The 25613-nt window shown below is 36.2% G+C and overlaps 1 protein-coding gene across 2 annotated transcripts in view; it reads left to right on the top strand.

The window, feature by feature from the left end:
• The window catches only part of RETREG1 (reticulophagy regulator 1), a 156724-nt gene that overhangs the window by 88524 nt on the left and 42587 nt on the right, over positions 1 to 25613 (top strand). Inside the window, exon 4 of one of the 2 annotated variants that reach the window (XM_072605461.1) lies at positions 13109 to 13150. The exons of the other annotated variant lie outside the window; for it this stretch is intronic. Coding sequence (XP_072461562.1) covers positions 13109 to 13150 — 42 coding nt within the window. The remainder of the gene's footprint in view (positions 1 to 13108; positions 13151 to 25613) is intronic. 2 annotated transcript variants of the gene reach the window in all.

Raw genomic sequence — 25613 nt, 5'->3', positions numbered from 1 at the left:
CAGTGTTGTGTTCCTCCCAACCCCTCCCTTTTTTGTCCATACCTGTGATTCCATTGATGAAGGAAATTCCCACAATGGATACTCACTTTATTCATGTAGAATGACAATTGTCTGCAGTTTATCATTGTAAATTTATGTCAGAAGCATATCGATGAGTGGAGTGAATAGAGAACTGAGCCTGGAGTCATTAAGATCTGAGTTCAGTTTTGGCCTCAGACTGACTTTGTGGCCCTGGGAAAGTCACTTAACTTCTATTTACTTCAATTTCCACAACTGTAAAATGGGAATAATAATAGCATATATCTCTCGGGGTGGTTGTGAGAATTTAAAAAGATAATACTTATAAAGTGCTTAGCACAGTGCCTGGCACATGGAGGCATTACTCATGTTTATTGCCTCCCTCCTTTATAGAATTGCCTGAAACAGTGAGATATGTTAAGTGATTTGTTCCCAGTCACACAGCTAATATGTGTCAAAGACAGAACCTAAATCCAAATGTTTTTAATTATTTTTTCTCAATTACAAGTAAAAACAATTTTTAACATTTATTTTTTCAATTTCGAATTTCTAAATTCCCTTTCTTCCTCCTTACCTATCTTCTTCCAAAAGCAAGTAATTTAGTTGGATCAATTCACAACTCCACCAACAGTACAATTTTTCACATCCCCTCCAAGAGTTCTTATTTTCCTTTTCTGTCATATTAACCAGTCTGATAGGTATGAGGCCATACTTTGGAGTTATTTTAATTTGTTTTGGGCCCAGTCCCCACCCAGGTAAGTCAGACCTTTCCTGCCAACCTCCTAAGTTGTTTTGGGCTGGAAAATTGTTTCACCCCAACCTTTTGCTGGTTCTGCTACTCTGGTATTCAATTCGTGGCATTATTTAAAGTTTTTTGGAAATTTGGGAGAGTTCAGGTGAGTTCTTATCTTTCCTCCACCATCTTGGCTCCACCCCTCCCCCAGATAGTCTTTATATTAAGTCAGGCCCTTGATCTATAGCACCACTCTTGTTGTCTCATTAGATATAATCCTGTATTTAAAAATAAAATCTTAATCCTTTGGTTTGGGGGAGAGAATTCCTTTTGATTTCTGTGAGGTCTTGAAATAATTAAGTGTTTTTTTTTAATGGTGAAAATCTCTGAGGCAAGAAATTATCTTTTCAAAAAATTTTTAAAAAGCATTTTTATTTACAATTTCCATCCTTCCCCCCTCCCTGAGATGGTAAGCAATCAGATATAGGTTATACATATGCAATAACGTAAAACATTTCCATAATTTTGTGCAAGAAGACTTGAATGAATGAAAAAAGTGAAAGTGAAAAATAGCATACTTCAGTCTTCATTCAATCAATATCAGTTCCTTCTCTGGAAGTCGATAGTGTGCTTCATCATGAGTCCTGTAGGGTTGTCTTCGATCATTGCGTTGCTATTCTCAGCAATTTCATTCACAGTTCTTCATCAAAAAATGTTGCTGCTGCCGTGTAAAACGTTCACCTGTTTTTGTTCACTTTAATATGCATCAGTTCATGGTAAGTCTTTCCAGGTTTTCCTAAAATCATCCTGATTGTCATTTCTTATAGCACAATAATATTCCATTACAATCATATATCACAACTTATTTAGTCATTCCTCAATTGATGGGCATCCCTTTGAGTTCCAATTTTCTACCATCACAAAAAAAGAACCAGTGTAAATATTTTTTGTATATATAAGTACTTTTTTTTCTTTGATCTCTGTGTTTATAAGCCTATTTGTAATATTGCTGGGTCAAAGATGCAAAGTTTAACAGCTCCTTGGCCATAGCTTTAAATTGGTCTCCAGAAAGGTTGTATCAGTTCCAACCACCAACAATGCATTAGTGTCCTAATTTTTCCACATCACCTCCAACATCTAACATTTTTTTCTTTTTGTCATATTAACCACTCTGATAGATGTGGGGTGGTACCTTAGAGTTATTTTAATTTGCATTTCTCTAATCAATAATGATTTAGAGCATTTTTTCATATGACCATAGTTAGCTTTGATTTCTTTGTCTGACAACCGTTTGTTCATATCCTTTGACCATTTATCAACTGGAGAATGACTTGTATTTTTATAAAATTGACTCAGTTCTCTATATATTTGAGAAATGAAACCTTGATTAGAGATACTTGTTGCAAATTTTCTCAGACATTTCAACTTACATTAGGGATAGGGATAGATAGACCTGTGGTTTCACTGATTTAGGAAACTCCTGCATAAGAAAACTTCCTGTATAGAAAAAAAGTCAGTGCTTTCTCTGCAGTTTATAGTCTTAGAGAATTGCCTGAATCACTGAGAGGCTAATCGACTTCCTAATTAATATGTGTCAAGTACAGGACTTAAATAAAGGATCTGAGGCTACCTCTACATCCACTATGCTATGCTGTCTCTCTGCCATGGCTTTACATGAAAAGTATTAATATAATTGGTAGATTAATACAGTTGAAGTTATATTTTGAAATAACTCTTATCTAAGTTCTTAAAAGTTTTTAAAATATATGATTGAAAATGAAATTATAACAGTCTATATAAGAATTGGACCTGTCAGCTGGATCTGTGTATCTTTTGCTTAGATAGTTTTATTAGATCCATTTTGATATAAGAAAACAATGGTTTGATAGTTGAATTTCCATATTAGCACCTAGTGCTGTTAGTTTGATTTGCACATGATATGATAAGGGACTGATATTATGAGATGATGACCTACATGGCACAGGCAGATTTGAGTCATAGCAACACAATATTTATCCTAACTGCAAAGAATCAGGTTGCTAATTAAAGCCTGCAACCTTTTCCAAAGATTAAGCCAAATGCAATAAAAAAAACAAAAAAAAAACTGCTCCCATTCCTTTGGCGGATAAGGTTGAGTTCTAGAAAACACCACTGTAGGTTCTTTTCTCTATCTTGGACAAGATTTTTACATTCTTAATGATTTTATTTTCATATTTTAAAATTCATATTTTGAAAAGTTTTTTTTGTGTGTGGAGGGAAGGTATGGGAGCATAACCATTTAACCCATCTGCTATAAGTCATTAATCACTATGACTTTCAATCAAGCTATTTTTGGTTGAGTACATAGGGTAAGTAGGCATATTTATTTAATCCGAGAGAATATATACAGTAATTTTTATAAGAAATATTTGTACACACCAAGGATGCCAAATTATATCCCCTGAAAAGTAACAGCACCTAATAGTTAAAGCTATATTATATGGGTTTATATGTATGTCCTGTATTATTCATATATTCATAGTGAAATGTAGATTCCATGAATGTAGAGACTTTTTTTTTAATCTTTGTGTCCCAAGTACCTTGCACAATTCGTGTTACATAGTCCTTAATTAATGCTTATTGACTGAAGGAAAGCTCCCACTTTGTGCAAGATATAGTTCTTAAGAGCTAAAGAGAAAATAAAATAGCCTCTTACCTCTAGGCACTTTCATTCTGCCCCTGGAAAGAACATGTACTAATGCAAATTTTGTGTGATTCATATACACATGTATAAATACATGGCTATGTGTATATATATATATATATATAATATATATATGCATGTACACATAAAGTGGCATTAGCTGTTGGGAAAGGGTTAGGAAAGACCTCACGAAGGCAGTGACTTGTTAATTGACCTTTGAAAAGTGTGCTTAATAAATAAATATCTGATAACTAGAATGAATTAAGCAAAGGAAGGAAAGGATTGGTGAATATGTCAGTAGTTTTGGGGTGAGGCAGGTAGATGATCCAGAAAGTCATGCTGGATTTTCTCAGCCTTTTCAGCAAAGTAAAAGGGGAGATCATCTCCTAAGAGAGAGTGCAATATGGGTAGAGTTGGAGAATTGGGGAGAGAGGAAAGATTCATTGTAAATACAGTTGGGAGTCAACAAGAGGCAAATAAACAGATTTCTGTGCTGTAGTGAGGACACTACAGTTGAAATTAGATTAATAATGTGTAGTGGACTTGCTCTTCATGATTTCACTTAGGAAAAAGAGGTGAATAATTGAAATTGACCCACCATAAATGATTAGTGTGTGGACGAACCATAGGGTCAAGGTTGTGAAGAAACGGAAACAGCTGATGGTGTACTGGGAGAGGAGGGAGGAGGATTTAGGGCCTTGGTCAGTGGTGTCAAAATCAAACAGAAATGAGGGCCACTAGTCTGTTCATAAGGAACCTTACAGACCACGTAATGACTTAGTTTTAAAATACAATTTTATCCATATTATCCAAAATGTATTTTCATATATTTTGTTAAATATTTAAATAATTATTAATGAAATGATTTTATTATTACTATCCATATCAATCAAGATCCACCTCCACTGACTTTCCAGCTGCTTTCTGACGCCGGCTTTTGGTTTTAGTTCTGGTAGCTCCCCTACTCAGCATCCATCTGCTTCCATACAGATTGGCCTCCAATTTCTATCCTTTATGCCTCCATTCAACATACCTGCACATGAAATTACATCCGTCTCTGCTTTCTTGTTTTAAACTCACTCAGGATGTAAGAGATTCCAAAGAAAAAGATCTTTCAGGGAGAATGGCTTATTGTCAGAAATTTGAAGTAAAGACTGTATCAGTTAGCAACATTCTAGTAGTTTTTACTGAATTTATGGGTGTATGTATAAATATATATTTTATATTTGTACACACACTGTGTATATGTATGTGCATATGTGTACATATACATGTGTACATGTATATTTATGTATATATATGTGTGTGTGTGTATATATGTGGAGATCGGTCCAGTGTCAGGAAGATGCAACATAAAACAATTATGAAACTTTACACCTCTCCAGAGGTGGCATTCAAATAGGGCCCACCTGGATTATGATGATACATTTCCTACAAATTCTCTGCCTTGTGAAATTAATTGATCTTTAGAAAGGGGCTTCCCCAGGCTCTAGTGCCCCTCTCCCTTAAGTTTTTAGCCTCTACCTGTGTTCACACTGGCAGCTAGGTGGCACAGTGGATAGAGTACCAGACTTGGAGTCAGGAAGACCTGAATTCAGTATGACCTCAGATGCTTACTAGCTATGTGACCCTGGGCAAGTCACTTAACCCAGTTTGCCTCATTTATCTGTAAAATGAGCTGGAGAAGCAGATGACAAACCTGTCTAGTGTCTTTGCCAAGAAAGTCCCAAATGGGGTCACAGAAAGACAGACACACATGAACATCTTCATTTTGTTGAGCAGAAATCAAAGCCTGAGTCCTTTCAACTGTCTCTTATTCAGAATTATTCTCTCTTTACTATCCAGTAGGGATTTTGCTGCACCTCCCAATTCTGTGCCCTGCTTGATTCTTTCTGGCTTGTTTCCTAGCTGCTGGATGACATCCTGATGTGGAAGTGTGTTGTTTTCATCCTCTGTTTACAGTGTCCGACCCCAGACAAGGAATCTGAGCATTAAAGTCTGTAATGGGGTGAAATGAAAGGATGGAGAAGGTGGGAAAGAAAAGTCTGTTTGTTCCTGATATAGATATTTGTGTTTTCATGTGGGCAAATTCACAGGGCAAGAGGTCAAAAAAGGTAATTTGTTTACATGCCAGATAGACAGAAACAACTTCATCTCTTAAAGTGCGCCTGCGTTTCTGCATCTGTAAGATGGAGATAAAACTTAGGTGGCATAAGAGATCACTTCCAGCTCTCTTATTCTGTGTTTATACCTGGTGAATGGCATATGAGAGTGTGTATGTGTGTGAAAGTTATCACATGTAAGAGTGAAGATTTGATCTATATTTAACACTTATCACAGAAGTGTCCAAAACTTAGGCAGAAGTCAGATTTCTGTTTTTATTTGGTATGTTATTTGATCGTTCTGAATAGAAGAGATGGAAAGGTAGGAAAACACTTGAATTTTAAAATTGACCTATTTTTATCAACAAGCCACTGACTTTCTCCCAGACACACAGAGTCATCTCAGCATTTTTATAATGATGGAGTTTTGACTACCTTTAAAAGTCCTAAGTGTAGCCAATGTGAATTCATTATTAAATTTAATCTTAACCCTTTCCTCCCCCAATACTTGAAGACGGCAAAGATTCTTAATACTCTGTGTTCATTACAATGGTATATAATAACATGTTCAGATAGCAATGTTGGTCTACCTTCATGACTGTCACAACTAATTAAAATATAAGCATCAATTTAATATGAAAATGAAATGAAACAGAGACTATATAGTTCAGAAATTCTAAGAGAAGGAAAAAGAATGATATATATTTCCACATTATTTCTATTAGCAACATAGATTAGTAAATCCAGGAGATTATTTTATCATACATGTTCTTGGAAAATGAAGTACCAATATGACCAAAAAGTCACATACACACATACACGTATACATACATGCTATATGTATATCTATATGTCATATCATATAGAATCTTAGAAAAATAAACTACACCTGTGTTCTTCATAGCAATATAAAATAGAAGTTAACCTCCCAATAGGAGCTGGTTTGGACAAGGCTGCCTTTCATAATCCATGCTAATTTGCCAGCTCAAGTTTATATGGCTAAGAAGTCACTTTTTCCCTCTGTATTAAAGCAAAGCATCTCAGTTTCACATAGAGTACAGCCCAAAGGGAACGAGTGGAGTAGAAACTGAGATGAGATGATTTGGGCTCCCCTCGTCTTTCATGTAGGCCTATCCCTGAGGATGCCAGATGTGTGAAAAGGAGAATGTCAAAGAGAGGCAGAGACTTCTCGTCTCTCCTTCTTGGGAATGTATGTTCTCTGCCACAGAAGGGAATCACTCAAGCTTTGAAAAAACTGGTCAATCCTGACCCCTGGCCCTGTTATAAAATCAATAAAATTAAAAACCCTAATCATTATTTTTAAAAGTACTAAAATAGCATCATAGCTAGCTCTCATTTGAAAAATGATTTAATATTATACATACTTATCTCTTAGATATGGATTTGTGGAATAGAAATGGCCAAGCCAGGCAGATAGTCTCAAGAGTACTCCTTTTTGACAACAGCCCCCTTTTAGTATTTTTCTACCCTTCCTTCCCCTTGCAGCAACTTAGGATGGAGTTTATGGAATGAGTTTCTCAGTAAATATGTATTGGTGGTTTGGCTATCCTAATATTCATGCTTTAAATTTATAATATCCCTTGCTTGTTCGTGTATAAGACCTGGAGTGGTGGAATGAAATCCAGACCCTTGTCTCAGATAGTCATTGACACACAGCTTGTGCTTATCTGATGTCCTAAGGAAATACTTGGCATCATTTCAGTTAATAAATGTGTCAGCTGTAAAACAAATCCCAAGGAAAACAGACATTGTATGTTAAAAGCCAGATTCTTCTCAATGCTGAGTCACTTCTTGGTGACAGGGTAACCTTATTAAATAGTTACACTGTTATGTTTAGGATTTAGAAAGTTCTCTTCAGTGTTCAGTTGGGGTTAAATTTCCAGTTTGTGAGAGGGAAGTGCATGTCTTATTCTCAGAGTTCTTCAATACTCTTGTTATTCTGGATCAATTAAAACCAAGTAAGAGTTTAGCCCTGGGGCAGGGAGACCCCACAAGCAAAACAGTTTTATTATTTCCCTGTTCACCATTGGGACATAAAGTTAGGAGTTGAGTTTAGTTTATCTTATAATCCATACCAGATAAGGAATATGAGAATGGAAATGTAGGCCTGTAGCTGATGAGGTGTTTGTATCTTGAGCCAAGTTCTTCCTAGCATACAGATTGGTGGGAATTGGGAGCTTCTAGGGTGTGCGGTGCTATCAGTACTAGGTGGTTCTGATTGATTGACTGTGGAACACCTTGGTCTGTTTTTACAGTTTAGAAAAGAATCTAAGAGACTTTTGGAACTTCCCTGTATGTACTTATTTTAACTGAAACCTGAAGGATTCACTATAATCTTTAGGCTTTTTAAGTTGTACTGGTTATAGACTATGTCCAACGGTAATCTCTTGGATATCATCTTGGATGGGTCAGCTTCAAACCTCATCTCTTTTGAGGGCTCTCAGTCAGTCTGAGCTTGATCTTTCTTAAATGCTCTAGTTTGGATTTGAATATTTGGGGTGGAATTTTCTCTTGAATGCTCTAACTACTCAGAGGAGCCATGAGTAGGGATAACTCAGTATGACTCAGTAACTCAGTGTTTCAAATAAACTAATTGTACTGTAGGAGTCACTTAATAGTAGCCAAATTTCTGGTTTCACAAAACCTGTATAACATAAAATTGTAAGTGGTACAAGAAAACGTTAACCTTTTTTGTTGTCATTGACCTGTGAAGCTATGAGTAGTAAGTACATTAAACCTTTCAATTTAGTAAAAATAGAATCACAGAATTTTGGAATTGAAAGGAACCTTAGAGGTCAAAATTTTGAAACCTCATTTTCCCTATCTGTAAAATGAACAGGTTCCGCTAAATAATTTCCAGCTCTATATGCTGTGGTCCTTTGGTAGTTTGTTTGTTTGTTTGTTTTTTGCTTTCAGTCTCTCCACCTTTACCCCATTAGATTGTAGTGCTTTCCATCTTTGTATCCCCTAGCACTTAGCGCAGAGCCTTGTACATAGTAGGCATTTAATGAATTATTAATTGAATTAAACTGGATCAAATCCAATCTTCTTTCCCATGCAGGAACTCTTTGTAAAGTCCCTGACAAATGGCTGATTGACCATCCCTAGCTGAAGGCTTTTCCAGTTAAAGGAAATTTAGGGCTCTGTAATCCAGACTATTGTATTCTTGAACAATTCTCATTATTAGAAAATTCTCCTTTATAATTGACTCTTATAACTTCCCCAAAATGTCCTGAATTCTGTCCTCAATACTGAACTACTTATACATTTAAGCCTGACGACTGTTATGGTTCCCCCCTTTCTTCTCTTATGCTTGTGAAATGGCCTGAACATTCAGCTAACACCCACAAACTGTTCCTGATAAATAAGTAGCCATGGCAGTGAAATCATAATTATGAAATAAACCTTTCATTTTGTGGTAGAATGAAGAGAGAGTCTTAGATTCTGGTTCTTTTACTTGTGACTTGAATGACTTTGGGCTTATGTCATCTCTGTAGGCCTCTGTGGCCTCTCATTTTGGATTAGATGATTTCTAAGGTCTTTTCCATCTTTTAATCCCAGGATCTCTAATTAGAAGAGATAAACTAATGATTTAGGCACATCCACACAACCCGTGTTTAAGTCTAGGATTGGGTTCTCAAACTAGTTTGTGTGAGCAGTGAGGAGCACCATGTTGATAACTATAGCCAGGTAAAGGTCGTGCCAGCATCTTAAAGACCTTACAACTCTTTGTGAAAGAAGATACCATGTTAGTCAAAATGCTCCTGCTCCCAGACGTTGTATAGTGTGTTTTGTGCAAACTGGTTGTTCTTTGAATCTCTGTATAATATTTATAGCTTAGATTTACACAGCACTTTACAATTAACAAAGCTCAACCTTGCAACAACTTTGTGAGACAAATAGTAAAATCTAAAAATCAAGTAAGAGACAGTATGGTGTGTCATAGAGCACTAGACGTAGTCAGCAAGACCTGGTTTGAACTGTGCCTCTAGCACTTACCAGTGCTGTGTGATCATGGACAAATCACTTCACCTCTTTAAGGCTTCAGTTTCTCCATCTATACATATTATGGGAATAATATCTGATGTAGCTACCTCACTCGTTGCTGTATCACATGAGATTGTGTATGTGAAGCACTTCACACACTTTAAAGTGCTATATATGTTAATTATTGTGATGAAATGAGTACTTAACATGGGGTTTGAACTTTATTACCTTAAGATTAAAAGCTTAGTATGATGCCATACTATATCATCTGAGCTAGCCAAAACAATCTCTGTAAAGGTACATAAATGTATTTTAGAAAGGAGGCAGTGGAATAATACTGTATATTAAAATATGTAGAATCCCAGGATGGGAAGAAATTGGTTGAAGACCATCACAGGTACAACTGGAGCAATATTATCACTAGGGTGTATTCCAGATCTTGAGATCATCTTTGCCCCTGAGGCATGATTTGGGTTTCATGGGGCATTCCAGTTATCCTGAAATCTAGATCTTTCTTGGCCAGAAGTAGGGTAGGTGTTAATTTCTTCCTTGGTTTCCTCTTTCAAAATTGGAGGAACCAAAGAGGGGAACTTCTAATCTAGATCTGATTCTCACCAACAAAGAGCACCCACTCTGGGAACATCACATCTGGTGTATGACGTTTGACTCTGTATGCAGTATTCTGGAAAGGACATTGATAAGCTCGGGAATGCACAGAGGCAGGCACCTAGCTTGGTGTTAAGATTGATAATAACATGTCCTATGAAGATGAATGGATTGAAGGAAATGGGGATTTTTAGCTGAAGAGAAGACTGGCTGGGTAGTTGGCTGGGATATAATGGATATTTTCAGTATTTGAAGGACTGTGATATGGAAAAGAGATCGTCAGACTTACTCTTCTTTGCCTTAGATGACAGAACTAGAAACAATGTGTGGAAGTTGCAGAGAGTCTAATCTCAGCTTGTTGTAAGGAAAAATTTCCTATACAGGCTGCCTCAGAAAGCAATGGATTTTCCTTCATCAGAGGTCTTCAAATCAAGGTTGGATGTCCACCTGATAGGTGTGTTACATAATGAAAATAACATTTGGGTACAGATTGGACCAGATGGCTGCTTAAGTTCCTTCCAGCACTCGAATTCCATGATTCTATAAATTCTATTTCATAGAGATTGTTTATACTTTCAGCCAAATTTCAGAATTCTGAATTTTTTTTTCTTCTTTGTCTTAGAAAAAAGAGCTTAGAAGAATAGGAGAGAAAATAATCTCTTGTGCTTGTTGCACATAGATGTATAAATATGTATTTATATAATATCTATGTAGTTATATATTAACTATATAATATATAATTAATAGACAATATAATATTAATATGGAATGATATTATTTTACTAATATATTATTATAATATCTGTATATTTCCATAAAGGCCAGGTACCCAGTTTTTAAAAGACATTTAACACAAAATCTCAAAACTGGACAGAGACTTTGAGGGAAGCTAGTCCAACTCATATGAGAGATCCCCTGACCATTCCCTGAAGACCTCTAGTGAGAGGGAAATCCACACCCTCCCAAGCCAACCCATTTCACTTTGGGATAGCTCTAATTGTTAGAAAAACATTTTTAAAAAATCTCTGTATAACTTGTCATTGTTCCTAGTTCCATCATCTGGGGATAAAATAAAGAAGCCATTAAATCCCTCTTTTCTGTGAAAGCTTTTTAAATACTTGAAAATAGCTATAATGCCTCCCTCCTCTTATTTTTCCTCCTTGCCACTTTTTTTTTTTTTTAGACCTCAGAGATTACTACCAACACCTCTCTTGAATTGAATTCCTGGGGGCCAGAAGTGATTTAAAATTTCAAGGAAAGGTGAATGAGGGCATTTCCTTTCAGTAACTCAGGATCACAATACATATGGTTCATGCATTGTACTATAGCGTAGGAAACCCTTCATTGACCATTAAAATGCATGGGCAGGTTCTCTTGAGGAATTCAGTAGCATAATAATAAACAGAAAATACTATATGCTTTAAAGACATAAACAGTCATTTGAGATACGCAGTATTTTTATCTATTTGCCCATCAAGAAAGGATTTGATAAATTTGGATGCTCAGTTTAGGGGGTTGGACCCAGGAGTCAGCCTCCTACCCTGGAACTTCTTTGAGTACCTGGTACCATCCACCTGGCAATGTGCTTCTGCCATGCATTTTCGATTTCCTTTGGGAATCTCTATTTTGGGTATAGGCCCAGACCAGTCATGCTTCATTCCCCTCTAGGCTTTATTTCTGGCCCTCAAGATTTTGCCACCACTTTTATCCCTCCCCCAGCAGCACCTATTAGCACCTATTTTTCCACATCTCCAGCATTTGTCATTTTCGTTTTCTGTCTTGTTAGCCAATCTAATGGGTTGTACCTCGGAGTTGTTTTAACTTACATTTACATGAATTTATATTTCTCTAATTAGTAGTGATTTAGTAGCTCCAAACCTATTAGCCTGTGACCCTGTGCTATTTTGGTTGAAAAGTATAACTATGATCTTCCCAGAGCAGCTTTAAAAAAAAAGTGTGCTTGTGTCTGTCTGTCTGTCTGCCTCATCCTCTCTTATCTGCCATTCTCTCTGTTTCTCCTCTTTGGTAAATAAAAGTTGAAACATACAGGTTGAATTTGTTTTGCTCTGTTCCTCAAGTTGTGACAAACAAGTGTTATGGGAGTGGAGGGGCCAGGAATGGGCTTTAAAAATATCTCAGATTCACAACTTGGCCCTTTACCAGTATCAGAGAAGGCTTTACTAGAAACCATTTTACAAATAGATACCCAGGGACATACTCTGTCTGAGTTAGCAAGTTCAAGTTCTGATACTGCAGTAGTGACTTTTTCTTGGAAAAATGACTGACACTGTCCTCTAAAGAAATATTGGTGTACAGTGATGACATTTCTTGGAGAAAGAAGGGGGAAAAAATCAATTCCAGCTACATTTTTGCCAAGTGAATGGTTGTGACATCGAGCAAACATTTCTGGATACTGTCATAGTTACAACACCTTTTGCTTCCAAACCCCCTGCTTCAGCTTGACGGATATGAGATTTGGTAGTCTGTGCTGAAGTTTTGGGTCACCTGTGGTGTATCTGTTCTTAGGGCTCAGTGCCCTGCCACGTTGAGGGGAAAAAAAAGCAAAGAAAAGGAACAGGCCTCTGTGAAGTCATCCAAATAAAGGTTAATAACTGGGTGGTGATGCCTCCTCACAAGACTAAAGAGAAATGCTTGGCAGCTGAGCTGCCCTTGCTCCCCAGCTGCCAGTCATGGTACTTGGAGTAAGAGGTGACTGACCTGTTTATTTATAGAAGGGGCCAATAACAAAGACAGGACTGGGAGCTTCATTCAAGACCAGCAGGAAGTGTGTAAACACTGACTGGAGGAGCCTGGAGCTCTCTTCTCCTAAGGGGGAAGAACTCTGGCTGGGTGTTTTCCTACTGACACATTTAGCTCCAGAGTGGAAAAGAGTCTACCATTTGGAATAATTACCTTGCTACAGAGTGCTGTAGTGGTATCTACTTTATTTTTTTAAAGGGCTGAAATGCCTGAAGGTGAGGACTTTGGACAAGGTGAAAGGTATGCTTGTTATGTTTTTTTTTTCCTTCAGGTGTGGTAGATTATTTTTAAATTAACAAATAATCAGCAAAAGTATTTAACAAGTTTAGCTAAACCTATAGATATAAGAACATTGACAGAATCATCAGTTTACCTTTATATAGTTTAAAGGGAGAGATTTATAGTCCTCTATTTCTAGAAATACTCATTAATATAATGAAGATAATAAAGATTTCTATATATGATGATGAAAAAATAGAGGGGATACTTTACCATCTTAAAAAGAATAAGGTGTTGAGAATTACTGGCCCCATGTAAAAATTATTTAAATATTATGGTTTCTGAGTTTTAACTTTAAATCATTCCTGTTTGCAATCTAAGGTATTTTGCATTTTTAGATAGGACTTCCTGTTTAGTGGACGTCTTGAAAATTCTAAAATTGATGTCAAACCAAGCTGTTTGTTTTGTTTATTTTAAACACTTCTTTTAATGACAGTTTATAGATGTGAATAAGATCATTCTGATAATCATAAGCATTACATTAATATTGGAGGTTTTATTGTACTCCAGTTATAGAAGTGGGTTGGAGTAAAGAGCAACATGTCAATCAATTTGGTGATATCCACCAGTTTCTTTTTTAAATTTCTTTTTAAAATTTTACACTTAAACATATACACACAAAAGAGAGAACCTTTTTTTTTTTTTTTTTTACATACAAGGTGTAAAAGAAAAAAGATATTGGATAGGAAATTGCAAATCTCTGGTACATATGGCTTGTTTCCTTTTTCTAGAGTATATTATAAATTCAACATAATGCTTTCAAAGCTGTCCTGCTTGTTTGTGCCTCCTTTAGAAATTTTTATTTTTATTTTTTTTGTAAGTTGTTTTTTAAATGATTCAGTTACCTTCTTTTCTCTCTTTCCGGCAACACTGACATTTCACTCTCCACACTCAACAATTTCCATCCTTACTAAAATCCTCCGTTTGCATTCTGTTTGTAGTGTTTCAAATAAGTATGTTAGCCAGGTAAAAGAAATATCTTAATTACAATTCTCACCTGAGCGAATGGATTTTAGTATAATAAAAATGAACAGAAACAGCCTTGTTTTAAGCAGGGTGCCCTCATTAACATTAATTTTTCACATTGAGTGGGGGGGGGGTCTGTTATGCCACAGAGGTCCTCAAATCATGTTTTTATAAAAGAAGTATAAGAATATATAATAGTAAATATAGTTATTTAGATTCAGGTACTGCTTGTGTTGCTAAATGGAAATGTGACTATTTACAAGTTGATTATCAAATTCTCAGCTTATGTGGTTAAATAACTTTCATTTTCAACTACAAAGCTTTCACTTTTTGTGCTCGCCTTATTCCCCTCAATGCCACTGCAGCATTTTGGTCTATACTGAAAGGAAATAGTTAATATTAATGATTAATAGGTAATTTATGTAAATGAGGTACCTTTTCAGATATCTGAGGTCCAATTCAATATTTAAGAAGTCTGTACTGTAGAATTGAATGGCTAGGTGAAGGAATATAAGATGTTAAATTATTCCCTTCTATTTCTTTTTTCATAATTTCACAAATTTTTATAAAAAATTTTCAGAGAACTGTAAAAGAGTGATTTGACTTTAAGATCTTCAGTAGATTTGAATCTTAAATACACTAGTATGGTGGCTAATTGTATAAATTGTAAATCAGATGCAGTAATTAGTAGAGGGCAAGAGAATACAAAGGAATTTTAGATCCCTGGCAGTGTGGGGGATATAGTAATAGCTAGTATTTAATGATTTACAGTATTATCACTTTTAAGTGAAAGAGTAATTGGTTGTTCATGATAAGTTATTTTGAAGTAATAAATTTTGATTACAATTTAAACATTAGCAGAAGGGAAAGACTATATTTGACTACATAAAGGGAACCTCCCTTTGATTCTCTTGGAGCAGTTTATCTTTTTCATAAAATCTGGTTAGCTAAGTATCGTTGTTCCCTCAGGGAAAGAATTGGTCACATATAGACCTAAATAAACCTCTCATAGTATTTTGATTCTCGTAGGATCTAGGGCAGAAAAGAACCCCAGAGATAATCTACTCTAGAGTCTATCCAAATAGTTACTAATCTGTGGGATATAATGGATTCAACATTAGCAGAGTTACCTCATTATTCCAGGCCTAGAAATTGATGATTGTCTCTCAGGTTCCGAAATTCCATGTAATTCCTTCCCTTCAGAATATTATTAAAATCACTCTGAATAAAAGAAGGGAATATTGCCAATGAATGATTCTTTCAGAACTTAGATTTGATACTGTATTTAGAGTAAATTCTATTAATGCATTTCAGAGTAAGTTAGCTATTTACCCAGCTTCTGTGATGGGGTTAGGAGTAGAGATCTCTGCATACAAAGAATTATAGATTTCTGTAGATAAAGCTAGTGCCATTTAAGTTTGGTTGGAATTCTGCATTGTTTGTTTCCTGTGTCTTTTATGTAACAATTTAAGGTTTGCTAATCACTTTACCTAGCATTGTTTTTATTTGATCTTCACAAAGATCTGGTGAATTAATTAGGTACTAGAGGGATAGTTTTGTAGGTTGAGGAAACTGAGGCCCAGAGTTGAAGTGACTTGCCAGTGGTCACATAACTAAGGGTTCCAGTTCTTTTCTAACTCTCAAGTCTAGCACATTTTCTCCTTTACTGCATTGTAGGTAATCCTGATTACGTTATGCACTTGGTTCTTGAAGTGGTACATGGCTATTCAGAGTGATAATTAAAACAGGATCACCATGAGTCAAAACACATCTGAACTAAAGAGATTAGCTTTACTTGGAGGAAAAAGTGCTGGATTTGGAATTGAGGAACATGAGCTTGAATTTTTGGTTAGCTACTTACTAGAAGGGGCCTGTGTTAGATAGTTTCTATTGTTACTGTCTACCTCTAAATCTCAAGATATTCTTGGTATATCTAGCTGTGTTTAATGTATGTTTTAGACATCAACATGATAATAACCCTCTCAATGAAATCAGGAATTAAGTCCTAATGCACTTAACCTTCAGTATTATGTTCTTTTCTATATAGAAGGATTTGGTGTCATTAATAATAAATTTATTGGGCCCCTATTATACGATCCAGTTATTGAAGTACCAAAGAACCTCATCAAATGTAGTCTTTTGTATTTTAGCGCAATGATATCTCAGAATTCTGGTTTTATAGGATCATATATTTAGGGTGGGAAGGGATCCCATAGCATAAAACTGAGGCCCAGAGAGGTTGTATGACTTGTCCAAGGTCACATGGTAAGTGTCTTTGGCAGGATTCAAACGACTGCAAGTTGATTACTCTAACCCACTATATCCTACTACCTGTCAGGAAACTTCTCTATATGTTATCAGCAAATGAGGGAAAACAGATATAATTGAGTCTGGGAACAGTAAAGAAAAGGAGAGACAGTGTGAAGTAGTGGATAGAGAACTGACCTGAGGAAGACCTGTGTTTAAGCCTCATTTCTGACGTGGGCATGATAAGTCACTTAACTCCCCAAGTGTCCCCAGGCATCTCTTTAAGGTTGATCAGCAATTGCTCATCCCTATTGGTAGAGGGAATTTGCCCATTGAATATTTGCTGTGTCAGGGGAGTTATACATTCAGGCTCCTCCCCCAATTCCTCCTCTCCCCAAAAGGTGGAAAGGGAGAAGAAAACTTTTATTTAAACGGGATGGGAGGATAGGGTGGGGGGAAGAGGGAGCTAGGTGGTGAAGTGGATAGAGTGCTGGGCCTGGGGCCGGGAGCATTCTTCTTCTCAGTTCAAATCTGGCCGGAGACTCTTCTGGCCTGGCAGGTCACTTAGCCCTGTTTGCCTCAGTTTCCTTATCTATAAAAAGAGTTGGAGAACGAAGTGAGAAACCATTCCAATATCTCTCCCAAGAAAACCTCAAATGGGTTCACGAAGAGTCAGACATGACCGAAAACAAGTGAATAACAAATTCAACTTGAAAATCCCAAAGGCATAACTTCATTTCCAAAAATTTGTAATTGCCTCTTGTTCAGTATATTAGCCTTTCATAAGCGTAAGTTATCAGATTAGATCATCTCTAAGGTTCATTCCAGCTCCCAAATCCTATGTAAATATTAACTTTGTTTTGTTAAAAAAAATATATATGTATAGTTGAACAGATAATGTGTAAATTTAAAATTTAGAAAGGAAAATGTTGGTGGCTAGATAAAAAGTGTTACATGTTGCTGTTTTCTTTATTAATAGTTATAAATTTAAGGTTTGTTTGGGAAAAAGAAATGCCAGTTATTTGTGAAAATATTCTAAATATAAAAATTTTAAAATGGTAAAAAAATCAGTAACTATTAAAATCATAATAAAATTATAAACTAAAAACTTAAGTTTTAAAGGGAAAATATATGTATATGTATGTTTGTATACATACACATGCAACTTTAATGAGTTAACAACATATCTTAAAAGGCAGCTAAGGTGGTATAGTAGGTAAAAACTGGACCTGGAGTTAGGAAAATATGATTTCAAATTTGGCAGCTATGTGAACCTTCGACAAGTCACTTAACTTGATCTGCATTGTTTTCCTTATCTGTAAAATGGTGATAATAATGGCATCTTCCTCCCAGGGCTCTTGTAAAGATCAAATGAAATAATATTGGGGCAGCTAGTTGGCACAGTTGGTAGAATAACCAGCTCTGGAGTCAAGAGGACTTGAGTTCACATGTGGCCTCAAACATTAGCTATATGACCCTGGGTAAGTCACTTACCCCTGATTGCCTCCAAAAGTAAAAAAAAGGAAAAAAAAAGAAATAGTATTTTAAAAGCACATTGCAAATATTAAAGTGCTATATATGTTATATATATAAATATTAACTTATTATTAACAATAATAATACTAACAATAATTATCTTGTGTCCCCAGGTGAGATTTTTTCTTGTGTAAACTTATCAGATTCTGTTCTTGCTTTCAAAAATATTTTGCTCAATCGATGAAAACTCAGGTCCAGAACCTATACCTGTTAAAAACTTGTTACTGAACATCAAAGCATCCGATCCATTTTGCTTAATAACTAAACTTAAAATAACTCATTTCTATGAATAAAATATCATAACTTTTCAGTTATTCTTTCAAAGTCCTCATCAAGACTCTTACTTTGTTCAGTCATTCTCAGTCTATGTTTGTTCCTCTTGTAGGGTACTAATTAATGTGCACTCAGTTGTCCTGGTTATTGATTTTTTCTTTGCATTATTTCATGGAAGTCTTTTCAGATTTTATTGTGATCTTCCTTCTTGCCCATCTTAATAGCATTCATAGCATCATGTTAATGTTACATGATTTATTTAGTCATTCTACTATGGTTGAACATATATTTTGCTTCCATTTTTTTCAGTTACATATAATGATATCTTAAAAATCTTTGAACAGATAACTTTTTTGATATTTTTATTACACTTTCAGAATATTTAATTATTATTATTATTGAGTCAACTGTTTTTAATAGTGTATTTTTAAGGCAATTGGGGTGGCACAGTAAATAAGAGTTCTGGAAATAGAATCAGGAAGACACTAACTGAGTAATCCTGGACAAGTCACTTAACTTGTATTTGCCTTAGTTTCCCTATGTGTAAACATTGGAATAATAAAAGCACCTACCTTCCAGAGTTGTGAGGATCAAATGAGATAATACATAGAAAGTGTTTTGCAGATTTTAAAGCTGTGTAAAAAAGCCAGCTCTTTAGTAGTAGTAGTAGTAGCAGTAATAGGAATAGGAATAATCTGCTTTCTTCACTCTCACCTCAGGTGCAACCTCCATATTTGGACTTATTTATCATTGTTCATGGTTCAACAATATTCCTTTGCTGTGCTCTGCCATGGTTTCTTCAACCTTTGGGGGAGGTAGCAGTGTGGCATGATGGAAAGAATACTGATTCTGAACTCAGGAGACAGAGTTCAAATCCTACCACTAATCCTTATTGTGTCACCTTGAGCAAATTCTTTCCCCTCTTCTGGCTGCTTATTTTTTATCTGTAAAATGAAGAAATTGAACTAGATCCCTGCATTCTCTGCCATTTTCTTTTATCCTCTAGCAGTACATATGTTTATACACAAGTGTGTATCTATCTGTGTATCTTACATTTTTATGATACTTCTCCACAATAGAATTGAACCTAGGTGCCTTCCATCTCTGAATCTATGATCCTAACCACTGGATACACTAATAGTTGGTTTGTTTTTTTTTAAATGACTGTGCCTGACACATAGCACTTAATAAATGCATTATCTTTATTTAAATTTAATTTGCTTCAATGCTCAAGTCTTCAACAGTTGTAATCTTGTAATCTCATCAGAGTGTCCACTCCCTTTATCCACAGGAACAAGGAGCAAGCCTTAGACAGATGAATGGGTGGTGGTCCTTACTTTGAGTGCTAAGGGTCCTGGCAGGAAGGCTGGCATCTTTCAAGATCAGGGGCTTCCCTCCTGATAAGAGACAGTGATGACTCTGTGAGCCCAGGAAAGAAAGCTCCTTGCAGCCTGTTGGGGATGATGCTTTCTGTCCTCCTACTTGGACCATCATCTCCCCTTGATTACTGCGTGTGTGTGTGTGTGTGTGTGTGTGTGTGTGTGTGTGTGTCTGCTGTGAAGCTAGACTGTACTGACCAATCATTCCCGTGCTTGTAACTTCCCCTCCAAGGGTAATAAATAATTGTAATGGCCATTATTTCCAGGTGCTGCTCCTTTTCACAATCCAAACCCACAGGCTAACTTTAGTCACACTACCATGCAGATGACAACCCCTTTGCACCTTCTGATTCTGTGCTGTATTTGTCTAGGTTTCTCCTATAGATCCTCCATAGAAGATACATTCAGTATTCTGGAGCCCTTTCTCTAGGTCTTATCACATGTTGAGAGTACTGATAGAGGACTAGCATCCGGCATTCTTAGCTTTCATTGCATGACTGGACCACCTCCTTGTACAAACATATCACCATTCTATTTCTACCTGGGCTCCAGGTCTCAGGCGTGCCTTTTATTTTTTAAATTCCTTTTTGTCTCCTTTGCTGGCATCATCTTACTGCTGCTACTGTGCCCGCCAATGGGAATCCTATAATTTTCTAATCCTTATTTTCTTCCAGTTTCTAAGCTCTTTGGAATTGTGTCCAGAAGTAGGACAAATAGACCCCTTAATGAAAGTGCAAGTAGTAGGAGTTGCAACACAAACTTTAGCGTGTATGTTTCCTGATATGCATATTAGTTTTTTGAAAGGGCTTTTTGGTTTCATTTTTTGCATACATCCTGTTTCTCCTCCTTTTTAAGATAAATATTCTTGGTCAATAAAAGTTCAATTTCCAGATAGGAAATGTGTTTTTCTACTAAAAGGGAAATATGACTATTTTTAAGGATTTTGGTGTGATGGGCATTTTAGGCTCAGCAGAACCTCTGTTTGTAGGCTATTTGTTAGTAATTAATTTGAGGTATTTAAAAGTAGTAATAATCAATTTTAGAAAATTTGCCGGGACAGACTTTTAGTTTACATTGACCTTCATTGAAAAACAATATAATCTTTTAAGTTAGGGGATTTGTGCTCAGCAGCTTTTTAGCTCACAAATTATGGGTTAGTAAAGTCCAGATTATTGAAATTTTGTTGTACTTTTCAATGACAAATTTTTTCAAGCAAACTAAGATAAAAATGAAGTTGAACTGTGTACTTTTTTTCTGGATAAAGAGGCTGGTAAATATGTTCTGATATCTAGTTGGCTTGTTTAACATGTTGTCCACAGTCTTATTTTATTCTTTAATTTTACCCTGTATCATTAGAGTAAGGGAATTATGGTATTGGCCTTCAGTTCAGTACCTGTAGAATTTGCCCAAAGAGAATTCTTTCTATTTTTTTTTAATACAAAGTGACAAAAGCCAAGCTTAAGCATGTAGAAATAGAAAATAGTTTACCTGGAAATAGGAATAGGATGATAGATTCCCCTTCCACACTTCATTAGCTTTTTTGTTTACTTTAGAAGTTAAAAGGGGCCTCTAATATATTAGGAATTTGGGGAAAAGGAAGGGTCATTCCTTTGTTTATAAAATGTAATACAATTTTAACCTTTGCATTACTGCCTAAAACTCATTTAACATCTAACTGTGGAATTGAAGATTAGGAAGAATATTATTTCCAATAACTGAGAATTTTACTGGTTTTCTTGTGCTTTGTTGTTTTTTTTTCCCTTCTGGCTTTCCACCGTCATCTACCCTCCCTATGCACTAGCCACCTTATTCATTTGGCCTGAATAATCTGCCATTTTCTCCTCCACATATACACAGGCAAACACACACATACATCTCACATTTACATGACACTCTCCCCACTATAGCTCTGTATTGTTGGTTGTGTAATTATTATTGTCCCAGTTTTGTAGATGAGGAAGCTGAGATTCTGCATGATTAACAATTACACAGCTCTTAAGTATGTGGGCCGGAATTTAAACCTAGCTTTCCTAAGTCAATGCTTTTTCTCTTATCCCACTTTTTTTGCCTCTTAATATTAAAAACTCATTCTGCCAGTGTCATGGAGGAAGGCGCTCCATAGTTTTAATTTTCCCAGAAAACAAAAGCTTTCTCCTTTGAGAACCCAAACTTTGCCAAGTTCAACCATTTTAATAGAGGTTGTTTGGTATTTTTTTTTAATGGATCACACACTTGCCTTTTTTATGCAGAGTATACTGAAGAGAATTTAACTTTTTCTTTAATGTCATCTTGTGGACATTAACACTGTTTTCGTATTTGTGTTGCAATAATTCAAGTAATCAAAAGATTACTTGAAGAAGAAACCAGGAAGGGCCATTTTTTTGTCTCCAGTTCAGAATGTGTCTAAAACACCATGAGAATTCCTTCTATCCCAGTTTGTTACAGTCTGTAGAGCATCCATTGGTAATGAAAGCCTTGTATTGTAATAATGCCTTTAAGGGTTGTTGAGATGTCTTTGATCTCGTGTTAAATGGTTTTGAACAATTGTGGGATTTTTTTCTCTAGATTTTCTGGTTTGTTCCGACACTATTACATGGCACCTCTTAGTTCTAGCGCTGATATTCTTGTCTCTCTATTAGTTATTTTTTGTTCTGTATTGTTTCTTATAATCTATTCTAGGCTGGGACCAGATAACTAAGCTTTTTAGAATTATGTCTAAAATATTAATAAATAGTCACTAAATAAGGGCTGAAGATGTTACCTTATGACTGTAATGTGGGCTTTGTGATATCATCTACTGAATATCTATTTCTGCTTCCTTGTTCTTTTTTTCATTTATGATTACAGTTGAAGGATATGACCCTCTAGCTAAATGAGGTGTTAATGAACTAAAGCCATTTAGAAGTCTAAATCCTTTTGTTTACTTTTCATGGCCTTAAACAAAAGTAAAACTTCTGGCTTAGTGTTCTCCCATTTGAGTTGGAAAGGCACTTCTACTTTTTGGAGCAGAGAGAGGAAAAAACTTCTTTATGACTTTGGTAAAAGATGATTATGACATTTCTGATAAACCTAGTAAATGCATAGATATATTAGCCTGTCAGGTAGGATTTTGCTGATTGCAGTAAAAGAAGTATGATAAAGTGTGTGTGTTCCCATGACATGCCAGTAAACTTAGCTGAGAAACATTAGAGAGTCTTCTCTCCTTCCTTCGTCTTTCAGGAAGAGCCTTCAATGTCAGAGATTTTGCAAAGGAGATTTATGATTCAGGTAAGGAGTTAGCCTAGTTGGCCTTAGCTTTGTGGCTGATTTTGTTACTGCCATCCTTCTGGGATCTGGTGGCGCTGACCTCCATGGGTTTCCTCAAAGTAGAAGCCTCATCTCCAGTTTTGGGTCTTTTCACTGACTTTCCCATACCTGTCACTCTCCTTCCCTCCTCTCTACCTTCTGGCTTCCCTGACTTCCTTCAGGTGCCAGCTGAAATCTTACCTTCTGTAAGAAGCCTCTTCCACCCTCCTTAATGCTCATACCTTCCTTCTGTTGATTTTCTCCATTTTCTCCAGTTTGTACATAGATATTTACATGTTATTTTCTCATTATACTGTGAACTTCCTGAGAGCAAGGGGGGACTGTCTTTTGACTTTCTTTGTATCCCAGTACTTAGCATAGCGCTTGGCACTTAGTAGGTGCTTAATAAATGCTTATTGAGTAGCCAATTACTCTCATTTCTAAAATTCATCCAAATAAGAGGGTAAGAGAAGCTTTTGTTTTAAACAATTGTGGATTAATAGAAAATATCAAAACTTTTAAAAAATCATTTAGTGAATGCTTTCTTGGGAGAAATGTAAAATGTTTTACCACTCACTTTTAAAATGAAAACAAGGGATTTTAAACTCTCCAGTCAACAGAATTAATGAATCTTGAATTTCACATTAAGGTTAGTTAGGGGAAAAATAATTTTGGGGGTTAAGTTGTCATTACATAGATCATCAAGGTCATAGTTCATAATTGAAACTCCTTCCTTTTTCTTTTTTGGTGGTGGTGGTGGGGTTAGTTAAGTCCTAGTGGGAGTGGTATAGAATGAGAACTAGAAGAGATTTGGGAAGAGGGGACCTTCAGGAACAAATGGGTTAGATTTATCTGCTGCACTTAGAAATATCTGAAGATGAGACCATAGTCAACTGCTGTGGGGAAAGGAGATAGGAAGATGAGAAGAGTTGTTCTGTAGTTCATAGTGTTAGAGCAGTGTCATCTTCTGCTGCAATCGATGGCCAGATCAAATTCAGCAGAAAGGGGAGGTTCCCTACTCCCAACATGCACGTACTCACATGCCCTTCCACCCTTGGCCTTTGCCATGTTTACTCTAACCTCCACCCTCTTAGTCCAAAATGAACAGGGATGTGCAAAGCAAAGGAGTAGGACTAGTATGGTGAGTAGACTCCAAACCATGCTAGGATTGGCGAAGGAGCTAAAGATGTTTCACCTAGATAAGAGATGAAGGAAGACTTGAGCTGTATCTTACAACATTTTAACATTAACAGTGTTGTGAAGGATTAGAATCCTTCATCCACATAGACAGAACGAAGATCATAGGTAGGAGATACAGAAGTGCATATTTAAGTTCAGGATAAGGAAGTATTGACTAATAATTTGAAGTATCTAATAATGGAATGGACTTGACACTTAAAGTATTTGAGGCAGAACTTGATTATTGACCATTTCTTGAGGGTGCTGGAAAGGGGATTTCATGTTTCAATTAGGAGGTTGAACTGGATGACCTTTAAGATCCAACGTCATTTCCTAATCTAGGATTCTGTGATTCTAACCTGCGATGCTGCAATGCAATAGGGACATTTTTGTTAACAGACAATTTAGATAATGGATAAAGCACTTTGAAAACAAATACAATATAAATGTAAGATGGTGGTGGTGGTATTATTAGTAGCACAGTACATTGGCATTCTGGCATATTCCTTAGGAAATAACATAGGATAAGGGCTGTCTTAGCTGTGTTTTTTAGCCTATTTTGGCTGCTGGCAGTTAGGTGCATAGTGGCTAGAGCATTAGATCTGAAGTTAGGATGATCTGAGTTCAGATCCAGCCTCAGACACCAGCTGGGTGAATTTGGGCAGGCAAGTCACTTAACCTCTGTTTGCCTAAGTTTCTTCAGTTGCAAAATGGCGTTAATAATAGTACTTACCTTGTTAGGTTTCTTGTGTGAATCAAATAAGATAATATTTGTAAATCACCTAGCACAGTCCCTGGTATATAGGTGCTATTTAAATGCTAGCTACTGTTGTAGTTATCACTGCATGGCCAGGAGGATTATGTTGAATTGTTTCAGAGTTTGTATAGTAAACCTCTTGGTGTAAAGTACAATGAAAATCACTGTTCACAAAACAGGTTCGTTGCTCGGATGAGACTGTTGACTGTCTAGAGACAGGCCGTGTCTGCTGTTTCTCCCTAGCTCTTCATGAGCAGAGTCACTGTGTGGGGAGTCAACCTGGTCATATGTGGAACATGTATGATTTTTACCTTCTTTATCTCCTTCCATATCAGCACAGTGATGAGATGGGGGAAAGAGTTGGGCTCAAGAAATCACCGACCAACACCTGTAGATTCTTTTGGTATGAAGGGTTTTCCTCTGTTCTTCATCAATGGCTGTGATTAGGGGAGAATCCCCATGTGTTCATGGGCATTGCCTAACTGTGATTTATCATTTTGGTGTGTTCTTGATGGATAAGCTCCTCAAGGACAAGGATGGGACTCCTCTTCTTCTCTGTAGGACACCAACACATAAGTGCTTAATGAATGTTACATAATGATCATCACTATTAAGCTTCAGTCTCAGCTGTAAACAGAAATAGAGGCAGCTGAGTGTAAATGATACCCTCGGGCTTAATAGCTGACATTTCATGGTGGTATTTTTGTTGTGCATCAACAAATATGTTATTTAAAAAGAGAAAACCTAAATGTGTGTATAAGGTAATAAGAAGGCCATAAAATTATCCCCACCCTCATTAAAG

The sequence above is a fragment of the Notamacropus eugenii genome, chromosome 4, assembly GCF_028372415.1.
Source record: "Notamacropus eugenii isolate mMacEug1 chromosome 4, mMacEug1.pri_v2, whole genome shotgun sequence".
NCBI lineage: Eukaryota > Metazoa > Chordata > Mammalia > Diprotodontia > Macropodidae > Notamacropus > Notamacropus eugenii.
This window is presented reverse-complemented; position numbering and strand designations above follow the sequence as displayed.